This window comes from Pollicipes pollicipes, unplaced genomic scaffold (assembly GCF_011947565.3).
Source record: "Pollicipes pollicipes isolate AB1234 unplaced genomic scaffold, Ppol_2.1 Scaffold_1600;HRSCAF=1878_pilon_pilon_pilon, whole genome shotgun sequence".
Lineage (NCBI taxonomy): Eukaryota > Metazoa > Arthropoda > Thecostraca > Pollicipedomorpha > Pollicipedidae > Pollicipes > Pollicipes pollicipes.
In genome coordinates, this window is record NW_023595962.1 from 18,913,542 (window position 1) to 18,927,489 (window position 13,948).

Sequence of the window (13,948 nt, forward strand, 5' to 3'; positions counted from 1 at the left end):
TTGGACCTCTTATCGAAGCATTTGAGCGAAGCAGAGCCCCTCATGGACGCAAAGAATCCTTTTCGTCGCAGCTGTCCAATCATCGTCACAGAGAGTTCTGTTCAGCATGGCGAGCCCCTAGCTGAAATGGGATGGAGGGCCCCTTCGCTATTGAGGCCCCTGAATGATACAAACCTATCATTGTCTTGTTGGGGACTCAAACGTAATCACCGAGCGGGGACATCGAATAAAACTGAGAATTGACTCACATCAGACAGAATCATTACTTGAAATAGATCCGAAGCGTTGAACAACGATCACAAATTAATGTTGAATCGATTAAAAAAAATGATGGAAGACAGGTGTGGACTGACATCACTGCCCAAGGTCAAAAGGGTCATGTTGCTATTGGTACGTATCTACGCCTGGGAGGCGGGGTGACGAGTTGTGGTCAAGGGTGCCGACGTGGTCCGGACGACGACCCTCAAAGTAGCCATGCTTTAATCCACGGATTGTGGATCAATCCACGGGTCGGACTGGATCTGATCAAAAATCTTCACCAAAACAGAGGTAAGAACCGGACTAAATTTTCTGATTTGGCAGCTCACAGGGTCTGAATGCAGTGAAAACGAATGCATGGAAATTGCTACGACAGGTTTTTTACATGCTTAATGAAAACCTCTCGCACCAGGGCCTTTAAACTAATAACATACGTTACTTATCATTCCAAGCAATGCACGAACACGCTATGAAATATATATCTCTCTTTCACACATTGCATGAAAATTATGATGAAATAATCACATTCACAATGTGAAAGAGTGATACTCAGATGTGCTGCTATGCGGAACCAGACCTCCCATTCGTTCCAAGTCAATCAAATATGTTATCAGTTTACACCTTATGTTCAGTTAACATGAGGTGTCAAATGATTTCGACCATTCCTCCTGATTTTGTCGGCGATCCCGTTTAACCTCAGGTGACTGCACTTGAGTTGAAAAAGGGGATAGGAGTAAGTTTTGCTGGTAGAAAGCACACCACCGAATTTAGAAATACAAGCTCCTCAGTGAAAAAAGAAAAACTAACTCCATGTCAACACCGCAGTTTCTGTATACCCATTCAGTCAGCCAGATTGATGAGTTTAACACTAGCTTCAAGTACATCATGCTGCTACAACTGCTCCATTTCCAGACGTCTGCCGGTACGCTGATTGCTGGATCCTCACCATTATTCGTTTACTGATTTTCATGCGTCAAATGAAAGCTCGGTAAGATTTTGAGTGGTTTGTGCAATCACCAGGGCCATTTGCAAACGTCTGATATGTTTATGAGATGTCAAAGCGCCAGCGGTCATGTCATATGTCGGATGATGGACGACAAGAACCTAACCCAAACAATGCGTTTGTGAAAATGGGAGGATTGCTGATTTGTGTCTTGAGCGGACAGATGGTTCTTTCGGCGCACAAGACACGTCACGCACTTGACTACAATGGTGCACCATCGGATAAAATATTAATGGTGCCTCTCCTAGTTAAAACTCTAATGTTAAAACTAAAGAACGGATGCGTTACTACATATCATCGCTGATATGCCTGATTACATATCATCGCTAATATACATGAAAAATGTGTCTTAAACTGAGTTAATGTGATTTCATGTGGCAGTACCATGCGCAATTACAGATAGAAGAACTCACGGATTTTTCAGTGTAAACAAAAAAGAACATTGCATAGTATCCGGCATTAAGCACTATGATTAAAAAATGACGCAACTGCTTCATTCCCCTAGATGAAACAACAGGTACTGCAGGCAGTGGACAGACGCATATGAAGATTGTAATGTTGACGCGGCTGCTAATCTACAGAAATAATGTTCGTAGGTGATGTTCCATGTGGTGGTGTGCCTGAGAATGGTCAAACACCTGATGTTTTAAATACGAGGTCAGCTGGTCATTCTAATGATTGAGAATGCGTACTGGATGAGTATCGTCCTGTGCTTGTGAACTGGGTGCCGCTGAAACTGCCTAGAGGCATGTACATTTATGGTGCAAATTACGTTCCCAACGGATAAGTTGTTGTAATGAGTATCTCAGCACCCACTGGGTTGTGGCATATATCACACGTATTTCTCCAATGGAAGTCAACGATGTTATTAAATTTAAGATGCTGAGAGCAGCCAAACATCCTGCTCAAATTTCCAAAAGTTCATGTGGAGTGGATTTGTACGGTCTCATTTAATCATTGTTTCTTGTAACGCGGGCAAGAGCGGATTGAATTGGAGAATTTGAAAAAAAAGATCGTTTGGAGGGCGGGATTGGATCTGGGCTGGCCGGAATGGACTGGACCGGATCATGAAAATTAAATCCATGAAATGCTCTAGCGGGCGGTTATTTGTCCCTACAAGTGCCGCTCAGCTGAACGGCGAAGTGCAAGGGCGTCATGGCCATGGCTGCACCCTCAGCACCGCCCGGGTTCAAACGCCGTTCATGACCCCTAAGCGCTATTTTGATCACTGAAGCTGCTGGCTCTCCTGAAAAGGCTGCGCTGTAACCGCGATCCCTCTAAAACGAGGAGCTGTGGGCGTGAATCCCGCGTGGCCCGGCCATGGCGCCGGTTGGGCTCGTGTCGTGTTGGTGTTCGCTGGCCGTCGGGCCAACGGACAGGTCAGGGGGAGGTCGGAGGTCAGCTATGGTTGTGCGAGCAGGCGCGAACTGTCACAATGTGGACTCTCGCTGCCTGGAGTCATGACTCCTTGTGTTATTCTGTCGGACGAAAATGTCGGCGCATGCCACGACGTTAGCTCGGAAATGGTCAGTCAGCAGATGCTGCTGTTGCATCTCCGAATCGGCGGAGTCCACCCTCAGGTCAGCCATCGGCGCCTTTGAGGCTGATAGACGGATCCGAAGAGGACCTCTCGACTACCATCGGGGGCGATAAGGGTACTGAACGACTTAAGCTTGCTGCCAGGATAGAAGGCTACAGTTGCTTTGATGCACGTCACTTTGATCTCGTTCCGAACGAGCACTGCAACGCCCTCGATATGTATAGGGCAATTTATGCATATAATTTTGCATAAAGGGACAGCGGCATGCACCATTCATGAATATCATTTTGCAGTCGTCTTTGCAGCGTTGCCAGCCTGAATAATAACGGCGCTGGTTCAAAGCTGTAAAGTATTGTCACTCGATGTTTCAATTATTTATGCTTTTCTTTAGGCTCATTATGGTGTAGCGTTTTGGTCCTATGTTTTGGGATTGTTCATTCACCTTTACTCTGACAGATATCATCTTTTGAGCTTCGATAACATTCTTTTTAATCATGTGCCAGCTAATCATCAGTGAGAATGGGTACTTTGCTGGGTGCATCATCACCAAAACATGGACAATTGTTTGAGATCACTTCCAATCAGTCACATCAACGCTATGCAAGAACATGTTGCTCGGTAGCACGGAACTTTGAGCGCTGAGATGATGCAACTCAGGCCGCACATCTCCATATATTTTGTCACATCAGACAGTTGCTGAAAAGCCAGTTAAGAAAAGACTGAATTTTGGAAATTACGAACATCCACAACCTCCGCACACTTACAGCAACATATAAGGCACACATTAAAAATTTTGCAAGCTGTTGAGAGTTCTACGTTACAAGAATCTCAAGGTCTCCAAGCAAGCTGTAGTACAGAAAGCATCATTGCAACTCAGCGTCTCACAGGTGTGATTCATGGGTTTTCCAGCATTGCTGCTGAAATTAAGCTCGCGGTCAAACACCAGCGTGCCACACGGATTAACGTGTTTATCGGTGCCCCGCTGAAAGCAGTCATAGCCCTATATAAGACGACCCGCGGGACAGTGTGTATGCTCTTGGCTGCTGTTCGCACTGCTGATCACTTGTTCGCAAGGCACAGAGATGAACTTCCAGCTACTGGTAAGTGAAAATGTTGGAATGAAATGTTGGAATGAATCTTGAGTGAAAAATGTGTCCATGAGAAGACATTTACCGGTTCATGCACTCGGAAATTTTTCACGTGTCGCTGGAATATTTTAACAGGCCATGGTCGACGACGTGTTGAGCGAACAGTGCCATATAGCGGGAGTCATCAATTATGTGAGGCAGATGTAAGGGACCACGACCTATGTTTACTTGTGCCAGATGATGTGTAGAAATCAACGAATACTTTAAAAGATATCTCCCCCTCTCTCCCCTTCACCTTGTTTCTCTCCGTCTCTCCCTCTCTCTCTTTCTCTCTCTCTCTCTCTCCCTCTCTGTCTATTCCCGTGTCTTTCTCCCTCTTCCTCTCTTTCCACCTTACCCTCTGTTTTCCTGATCTCCATCTTTCTCCCTTCTCATGTCCCTCCGCGACGTGTAGCCTCCCAACATCGCACTCCATTATTCCAGCCTTTCAGCCACCTTCTCCTTCCATTCCCCGTCTTTACCTCACTCCTCGAATCAAGCCCTCCGTTCCACCCCTCCTACGTTCATCAGTCCATTCATCCCTTCGTCTCTTCCGCCATTCTTAGGACTTTACGTCAGCCGATCCCTTGTTTTCTTCCTTTTAGCTGCTCTTTCCTTGCAATGTCCTCCCCGTTTTGCCGCTGCGACGTGGCAAATACTTTTATGTGATCAGACTTTAAGCATGCTTACCTGCAGTTCAGATGACGGCTGCACTTATCTTGCAGGACTACTTTCGATCAATTGACTTGTATGCATTTCTTTCAATAATTTCGTCGCTCTATGATTTGAACGGACAAGCCAATATGATTGTGCAGCTTATACGACGGTGCGTTGTTCCTGTTTCAGATTCTGCTGCTGGTGGCCGTGTTTGGCGTCGTCTCGGCAAGCAGATTCTACGACGGCGACGGTGGCGGTGGTTACGGATACTCCAGTCGTGACGGAGGACGCTACCGCAGTTATAGTGGAAGGGACCGCGGCAGTCATGGCAGAAGGCACTGGGGCATGCACGGCGGCGGCGGCCTCGGCGGCGGCATCGGCGGCGGCGGCCTCGGCATCGGTATCGGCGGCGGCCTCAGCGGCTAAGGCCACAATTGTGGCCACAATCGCTACTGACGACACAACATATGACTTGGGAGAGCCGTCAGCGGGAGAGCTATCCCGTTTGTCTCCCCGCGGTGTGACCCGACCCTGTCCTGCACAGTGACCGCTGTCGCAACTGGCCACTGTCCGTCTAACTCTGATCGTCACCTGGAACTGCATCTCTTCTGCAAAAATAAATCTGCACATTTACGGTCCGTTTTAAGGAACAACGGAGCAATTATTTCATCTTAGTGCCACGAATGTCAACGTTTTTGTGCCTCGCGATAGACGCCGTGGGGCGGAATTTTGCTCAACAAGTACTCTGCGTGCTTTTCACAATGCACATGCTACATATTTGCATTGGTTGGTATTTTATCACATAGAAAAAAAAATGGCAAAGTGATAGATTGAAAGCTTTGTCATTCAACATTGAAGCAAAACAATTTATTAAACATGCTCTTACTTTTGACTCTACTCTTTTATAATGCCTGCGGCACTATACCAAGATGTTTCGGCCACACACGTACCGATTCATTTCCCAGGCATTGGCGTTGCGCCTGTGTTGGAGGGTGTTGGCTCGTGTTTCAGCACCCCTTGTTCTTGTTGATGTTTACCGTGGCTCAGGCTGACTATGGCTTGGTAAAAGGATGTAGGATCCTCTTAGTTGAAGTTAAGATGTGGTTGTTTAAGCTGTCCCTACAATGGTGTGCAATATAATATGAAGAGGCACACTATTGCATGGAATCCTCGCCTTGAAGTGGCGATGACGCGAAGTATAGACGACCTCATGCGGCAGGTGAGACCAGGGCTATATTGCCTGGTATAATCGCCCGGTACGGGAATGTTGTAACAGACAAGGCCAAGGTAGAAAAGTAAAGATAATTGTTTTACATGATGTGTAGGCACATTGCATAATCAGCAGAGCTCTATACTTTAGCGAACTATTTTTCTGTGCTCATTGTATGGCAGAATGTCGTACCAACGTGATTGGTAACTGCGAGGGATATGGCGAAAAACCACACCTAGGCCTTTTTAACGCTCGCCTTGATAGGGAGGATAGGAGGTGGAGTTGATGCCCCCCCCCCCCCCCCCCCGTTGAAGTGTTCTGAGGATAGCTCTCCAGCAAGTTGCGTAATCGCGCTCAAGTTTTCAGCAGCCTACAAGGTATCCAATGCGCGTGTTCTGAATTCAAAAAACCTCTCCGTAGCTTCTCTGGTTTCCGAGCAGTGGCAATCACTTAAAGAACGCTGCACGACGCTCCACAGTCGGCAGCACCCAACCAATCTGTTGATTGCGCGTGGCGAGCTGACATTTTAAGATAACAGTGCATTAAACTATATGTTCAAAACACACAAAAATGTACATCAACGTGCTGAAAAGAAAACAAAAAAGAAGACATGTGTTTACTTCTATACGTACACGTGGCTCGCTGTCGTACATATTGACATGAAAGCTAAAAAAGTGTGATTTTCAGGAAAACCTAAACCTTAAACCTAAAAGGCGAGGTCCACTCTGTCATGCTGGATTGCATCATCCGACTTGCTCCCAATTTCTGATACCTTTTGCCACACGGCCCTCAAACACCAAAGGAAAACATTACAACAGAGCAACCAAAATACGCCGTTCTTTTTGACATGCCAAACTAACGAAAGCGAAATCAGGAGATAATTGGTCTTAGGACTTGGACTGAGATTTAGTTACACTTCTCTAACACATTGAGACTTTACTGATGTTTGCGGTACTCCAGCTTGATCAATCCCGCGCCCACTTCTTCCCGTAAAAATATTGTGCGGCGCTAGAGTTCTTAGGGCAATCTATGCCCCCTAAACAGTCTTAGCCATTGCACACGGTCCTGGCCATCCGTCCTCAAAGCAACGGCATCTTAACCATGCAATTATACAGCTGTCCTATGTTTTTAGTAAATTTCATATCGTACTTTGCATAAAAATCGATATCAAACTGGGATACCGGGTGATCCCACGGGACTATCCACTGCACAGGGTTCGGATTGGTTGGTGGTTGGTTATTTGGGCCTCAGGGCACATCGGCGGCACGGTAATAAATCATCCATGGATGCAGACAGGCTCCGCGCTATGTCCATTGTCACCTCCCCCATTGCTAGGAACTCCGTCGGCTGTACTACTTCCACGACCTAGTCATTAAACGACATGGTGCACTGTGCTGAACGTTTTTGACTTCTCGTTGAGATGATCCAGTGTCTGCGTATAATAGTGCCGACTAGACATTTGAAGGCATGCAAATCGTGGCCCGTTATCGAGATCTTCAGGATTACCAAGCCGGGGAAAATGTATTCAGAGCGGCAGTACACATATGAGCAGACACAACGCCTTATAGCTAAACTAGGCATAACTCATCCCGCCCAAACGACTTCTCATAAACACAATAAAACAACATTGACATGTTATACAGCCCCAAACGAGACCGCACCAGCAAGGTGCTGTACAGTTTGATGTTCTCAGGCAAACACATCATCATCAAGTCATCAAATACGTCAACAAACACCCTTACCACATCCCATCGCATCAAGCCCTTCCCGCTTCCGCAACCACAAACAAGACAAAGATTGCGCAGCATTAAACGGGACTCCATCCCAGCCCTGCGCACAGCAGCAGCCTGAGCCGGGCCGGCAGCCGGGACGGGCATGTAGCGAGCGGCTGGGTGCCCCAAGACAAGCATTGTCGGCTAGTGTTGTTGGTAGCTATGTGTATGTACTGAAAGGCATTGGGTATTTTCACAAGGCGGCAACTGATGTGCATGCAATTATCACAGAAATGGGAGAAAGCAGCCCGCCTAAGAGCATTTCTAAGGTGCGTTATCTGTTTGTTTAACTGCCAAACTTGTTGTCTGATGACATCAACTTGACATGGCATGTTATGCGACGCAGCGCCCGGTTTTGCTCGACGCAATCCTGCAGGCTGTGCGGCGCTGCGGCGATCACGGCTGCGGCGACGCTGTCCCAGATCCCGCTGGGACGGGTGGTTGCCCCTTCCGGCCTTCGGAGGACGACCGGCGAGCACATGCTGCCGTCCACGAAGTGGACTGCTCTTCCGCCCCTCTGGACGGAGGACAGTGGCGGTGGTCACGTTTTTCCTCTGGCCTATTCGACGCTGCACCGTAGGGCTGACTCCGGGGGGTGACGGAGGGCGTGGCGGCGCACCAGTCCGTCATGAATGCTGACAGCTCCCCGTCCCATGTCCGGCCTTGCTCAGGGTGATTGTCCAAATCCTGAAGAATGCACTCCTGCATCCTGCTTAGCAGCTTCACGTGCAACGGCCGTTGGGTCAGCCCAGTGTCCTAGAGTTGCCGACTTTGGGTATAAAGCAACACGCTATGAGGGAAAATTTGTAAACTCATTTTTCGCATACTTAATGTGGACTCTTCACTCCTGCCTAATATTGTCTAGCCACACATACCAAATCCGTATTTCCCTTTCCGTGGAGGGGGGGGGGGGGGGAGGCAGGGTGATAGTTGGTCTCAGAAGAAAACAGATGGTCCCTCTAAGACAGAAAAATTGCCATAACGATAACTCGGGAGACAGTTGTTCTCAGCCTTCATCCGGATGTGGTCCTTTTCAGCATTCCAGCGAGCAGAAGGGCCGGGCCAGTCGTATCTCCCTCCACTGGCTTGTGGCCTCGACTTGAGATGGTCAGAAGCGAAGCAGGGCAAGATAATTGTCATGAACGTTAGCCAACTGTATCCAGCTTTAAACGTATCCGACAGGTTGGGTCCTCCCAGGTTGGGTCGACAACCCAGAATCGTGCGAAAGCGTGAATCTTTTCGCAAGCGGCACTTCGATTGGCGCCATTATCATCATTTGTATCAGCCTGTTGGAAGACGGAGGACATTCTTATGTCGTTGTTTATGGGCGAAGTAACTGCCCCGGTGGGTTGATGGAGTTCAGGCTATGGTTACCCCTTTCTATCCACTGCATGCATGCTGTCCACCTGCGTGAGAGAATATATCTGTCCCCGTCAACACTTAGATAAGACCAGAGCTATGTCTTGATTCGGTACGTTACAAGAAAATAAGCTATGTCCAGCACCGCCGGCTCGGCAATGCTGCGAGCTGTGTAGGCACCGAAATATACGCACAAAATTGTATGTTATTCAGAGCATGTACATCGTACCATTACACCGTTAATTGTACACCGTGTAATTGCATTGTACACCGTTAATGCACAGGACTTACACGTCGACACACCTTACAGCCCTAAAACTACGCATAGAATATTATGTTGTTCAGAGTATGTACACCGCACTACTAACAACGTTAATGCACAGGACTTGCAGTTTCACACACCTTACAGCCCCAAAACTACGTAACTAGTAAATCTACTTGCGGTTAGCAGCACAGGTATTTCTTGAAACAGAAAACTGATTCGGAAACATCACAATAATACAATATACTCACACGCAAGTCTACACATCACTGATGTATTTGAATACTGGTGTGCAAAGAGCGCCTGCTTGGACAGGTTGTGCCTCACATGGGTACGAAGCATTCCACTCACCTGTAATATTTTGTCAGTTGGCATGGACGCGGACACGCAGATACCTGGCCACAATCTCTTCCACCATTACCACAGCATGGCACTTCTCCGCTTGCGGCTCGAACATGTGGTCTAGCACGCCAGGGAACAGTTCGTGGCTGCGTTCAGTCATTAACTGCACCACAACACTGCACTGCATACTCAGCGACAGCTAAGCTCGGTCCATCTTACTGCACTTCCGCAAAGCGGTCAAATGCCGCTCAACTGCCGTAACGATCACGTACGTCGACGCCGACGGGATGAGCAGCCCACCGATGTCCCGCACTTTTACGAGACCCATCACTTCATGCGACGGAGGGTCGTCCTCGTTGCACAGAAGTGCACTAACGCACTCACCACACCCGATCGCGCTCGTTTCCACCCGCTTGCGGCACATATAACCGGAGATGTAGCCAACACAGTTGTCAACGAACCCCGAGCCGGTGTTTTCCGTCGTGTACTGGAAATGTGTCGCGTTGTTGCACTTGCGCTGTAGCTATGCTCTGGGCCACCTGGGTGATGTTGGAGCTTCTCTGGGGTGTGCTGCAGCAGTTGCTGCTCTGGTGCAGGCTGAATCTGTTGCAGTTTTGAGGCAGGCTGTGGAAGTGCCTCCTCTGGAACAGGCTGCAGAGGCACCTCCTCTAGGGCAGGCTGCACCTGTGCCTCCTCTGGAGCGGGCTGGTGTGGCTGCCCGAGAAGCAGGCGCCTGACATGCTTCGGCTTGGGTGGAGTTGTGCAGGGGCCAATACGCTCTTGGGGACTTCTGCGTGCCACTGGTTTTGTCTACTCCGCGAACATGAACCATGATGGCATGCTTCCCTCACGCAGCATTATGCGTTCACGGTATGGCTCAAATTCAGCATCCATGGAGTGGTCTCTGCCTATAAGTGCACTCTGAGTGGGCTTCCATGGCCTTTGCTTTTCTCGCTTACATCTTGTAGCAATAATCCACTTCCTCAGCAGCTTTGGGTTATGATGAGAGTACCTGGAACAGAAACAGCAGCTGGAACAGCTTTTGGAAAAGCTCAGTTTACCTCTTTGTGTCAGGACAAAATACAACCAGAAGGTACAACAGCATGAGACTTGCTGCTTCCATCACGAGCCACGTATTGATATCTGCAAGAGCACAAATTTTGCACCCATCAGACCAAGATGCCCAGTGTCAAGCAGCCTGTGTTGCCACCTAGGTATAGGATAAACCATGTATGGAAATGTGAAAACTAAAGCGTATGAATATTGAATGGAATCGCCTTTGAACAATACCGGGAAATGAGAAACGAGTACCAGAATCGCACCGGTCTGAAGATTAGCAAAGCTCTCACTTCCTATGCCCTACGCAGACCAACTCAAACTAGAACATGACTTAACCTGCCACTGACGACGAACCGCATTAATTGCGAAGGATGCAACGAACATTCATAGAAAACCGCACGCCCAATCACCTACCGCAGACGGTCGCCTACCCACGCACCACCACTGTGTCATGGCGTGTGTGTGTGTGTGTGTGTGTGTGTGTGTGTGTGTGTGTGTGTGTGTGTGTGTGTGTGTGTGTGTGTGTGTGTGTGTGTGTGTGTGTGTGTGTGTGTGTGTGTGTGTGCGTGTGTGCGTGTGTGCGTGTGTGCTTGTGTGTGTCACTGGGGCTTTACGACGCACTCAGGCTCTTGTGACTATGTAGCGTAGCCTGCCTCTCACCCTGGCAGGAGGGGCGAGCACCGCGGGGTATTGAACCCCGTACCGCTGGTTTCCCAGACGCGCAGCGGTTAACGCAGACGCGTTAACCGATGCACTACCGGCACCCCCCACTCTGCCATGGCAATACAAATAAAAAAGCTCTCGCAATTCACTGTCGGAAACGTCTCAACTCTTCAGCGGCTTGTGCCCGCCTCCCAGCTCAGGTTGGTGGTTGAATATAGCAAAACTCTCCAATTGGTTGTAATGATTCGCCTTCTCGTAACTGGTTCGTCAAAAGCATAAAAAGTCAGCTCGCGCTCATGCTTTGAACAGACTTGTAAACATTGGAGGGAAGCTGTACAGAGGTGGACATCACAATGATGGAAAAGGACTTACTTGTTCTCATCCAGAACCGCCATGTGGTTGGATTTTTGGCCACCTCCTGGTATCCGGAGTGCACAAATTTTACAGCAGTTGTGGATCTAAACTAGATTAAATTTGTCACTCAAGCGTGTGAAGTTAAAGATGGTAATTAAGGCTTTAAAAAATACCCTTTTAAGTCGAAACACGTTCCTATAAAGAGCCAAAAACTGTTTGGAGACTCACCTGCCATCTCACCCCGGCAAAAGATTCGGACACCAGAGTAACACGAACCCATAACTTCGACACGGCAAGTTAAGGAAAATGGCTTGTTAGAACAAAAACATCAATTAATTGCGACAAAAATTACCATATTTCGTAATGATATCGGTTAAAGCGCATCAAAATCCATTAATACGCTGCATTATCCGCCGGAATCGGCGGAGTGCCTGACTCCGATCCCTTTTGGCCGGCCTGCACGGGTCTGTCAGGCATTGCACTTGCACTGGTTCGGTAAATCGGTTAAGAGTGCTGCCTGTCTCTATTGTTCAGGTGGGACGTGCAGAGCGTCGTGTTTTGACCGGGAATGGGAAGGTAGAGTGCATGAATGTTTAGCTGTTTTTAAAACCAGCTAGCTGGTAGAGCGTGAGTAGCGTGACTGTGGCGGAGCGTGAGTAGCGTGATCGTGGTGGAGCATGAGTAGGTGGCCGTTTGTGGTATGTTCATTTGATTTTTTTTTGTGTACCATTTCTGTCGCCTGTGCGTGTTGTAACCACCCTCCATTTTGAGGGTGTATTAGCCCGGTGCGTAGCCACCCTCCATTTGGGAAGAAGTATAAGCCCGATGCGTAATTACCCTCCGTTTTGGGGCGTGTACGCACAGAGCCTTTCATAAATTGCGAACCGATGTATATGCACACGTGTTTCATAGTACAGGGTATGAGACTGTGTTGTTTCAGTGTGCCATGTTTAATACTGATATTTCCTTTCATTTAAAGTGCTTTTACATGACTTGCTGCATATGAAAAGTGGTGATTTTGATAAGTGCCACTTACTGCACTATTATCTCTCAATGATAACCCAAATAAAGCCGTAATGACCCGCAGCACTTGGATAATCTTGTACTCTACTATAGAAAATCTGTACTCCGCTACCAGGAAATTTTTTGGGAATTTCCAGCCCCGTGGAACAGTTATAAGCCTGTTGCAAATATTTTTTTTGGAGTGCAATGAGCTAGAGTATCAAGCCATTTCAAGACACTGGTTTGAGTCAGTCATTATTCTAAAATCACATAGCAAGGTGTGGCTTTCGCTGTCCAGTTTTAGTCTTGTCTTGTCCAGTTTAGGCTTGTTTCATGACCTCTCTTAACGATGCAAATAGCATGCTAAGGTGCTATTTTCCACTTAAAATGAAGTAACCGTAAGATCAATGCCATACCGGCATCTCATCAGTGTTGAATAGCACACAACAACCTATCAGAAGTGATAAACATTGATATCGCCCATCTTTGAAAGGCATTTTCTTTCTGGTCCTTAGATGTTCTTCATTCCATCTTCCCACTTGCCAAAATGCATATTTAGTATCCTACGGGTGGATGCAACTGGATTCAGCTTGTGATAAAATGCCTAGATGATAATAGGAAAGCACACAGTGTATCTGAGCAAATTGATTATAACTTCATATGTCCACCTTGATGACCAGCAGATGTGCGGGCTAACAATCATGGCGCAGACCCACATACAACAAAATCACTAATTTAGGCACGACCAAGCTCGAAAATACTTGCTTGAGGAATGAAAAGCTATCTCCATGTCTTCGCCGATCACTCTGCGTTTTACTACACCCGACTGCAGAGCAGCTTCTCGTCATTTTCGCCCGATGCGGCACCGCGAAACGCCCACGCATAGCAGTTCCAATGGTTGATAAGCGCCGCAGAAAATCGCTTGCCCTTCTGCAGCGTAGCCGGCTGGCACTTTTTGTAAAGTCGAAAAGTTTGTCTAGTCTGTTATAGGTCAATTCCTGTGGCTACGTCTTGCCTCACCTACTTGTGAATCGTGCCCGTGCATGCACAGAGCAGGGGCATCAGGTACCTTCAAGCCCGAGAGCCCCAGCGACTCCAACCGCTTCAGGCATCAAGCTTTATGCATCAAGCTTGGTTTGTTTACGAAATGCATCACAATCTGCAGCTGTAGCACATGTCCGCCTCCCGCGCATTCGGAGCGTTTCAGTGTGATTGCATGTTCATATCTGTTTCGTGCTCGTGAGCTGTCTCATCTCCGTTGTCTCCGAAAACCATCGTGACATAATGACTGGAATCACGCTGCTCTTTGCTTTAAATATGGCACCGAGTGCTAAAGGAAG

The 13,948-nt window shown here is 47.9% G+C and overlaps 1 protein-coding gene across 1 annotated transcript; it reads left to right on the plus strand.

The window, feature by feature from the left end:
* Window positions 1–3,851: 3,851 nt before the first annotated feature.
* LOC119090353 (holotricin-3-like) lies at window positions 3,852–5,244 on the plus strand. The gene is made up of 2 exons (XM_037213155.1): window positions 3,852–3,901; window positions 4,775–5,244. The coding sequence occupies exons 1-2, from the start codon at window positions 3,884–3,886 to the stop codon at window positions 5,009–5,011; spliced, it is 255 nt and encodes an 84-aa protein (XP_037069050.1). The 5' UTR covers window positions 3,852–3,883; the 3' UTR covers window positions 5,012–5,244.
* Window positions 5,245–13,948: the final 8,704 nt, after the last annotated feature.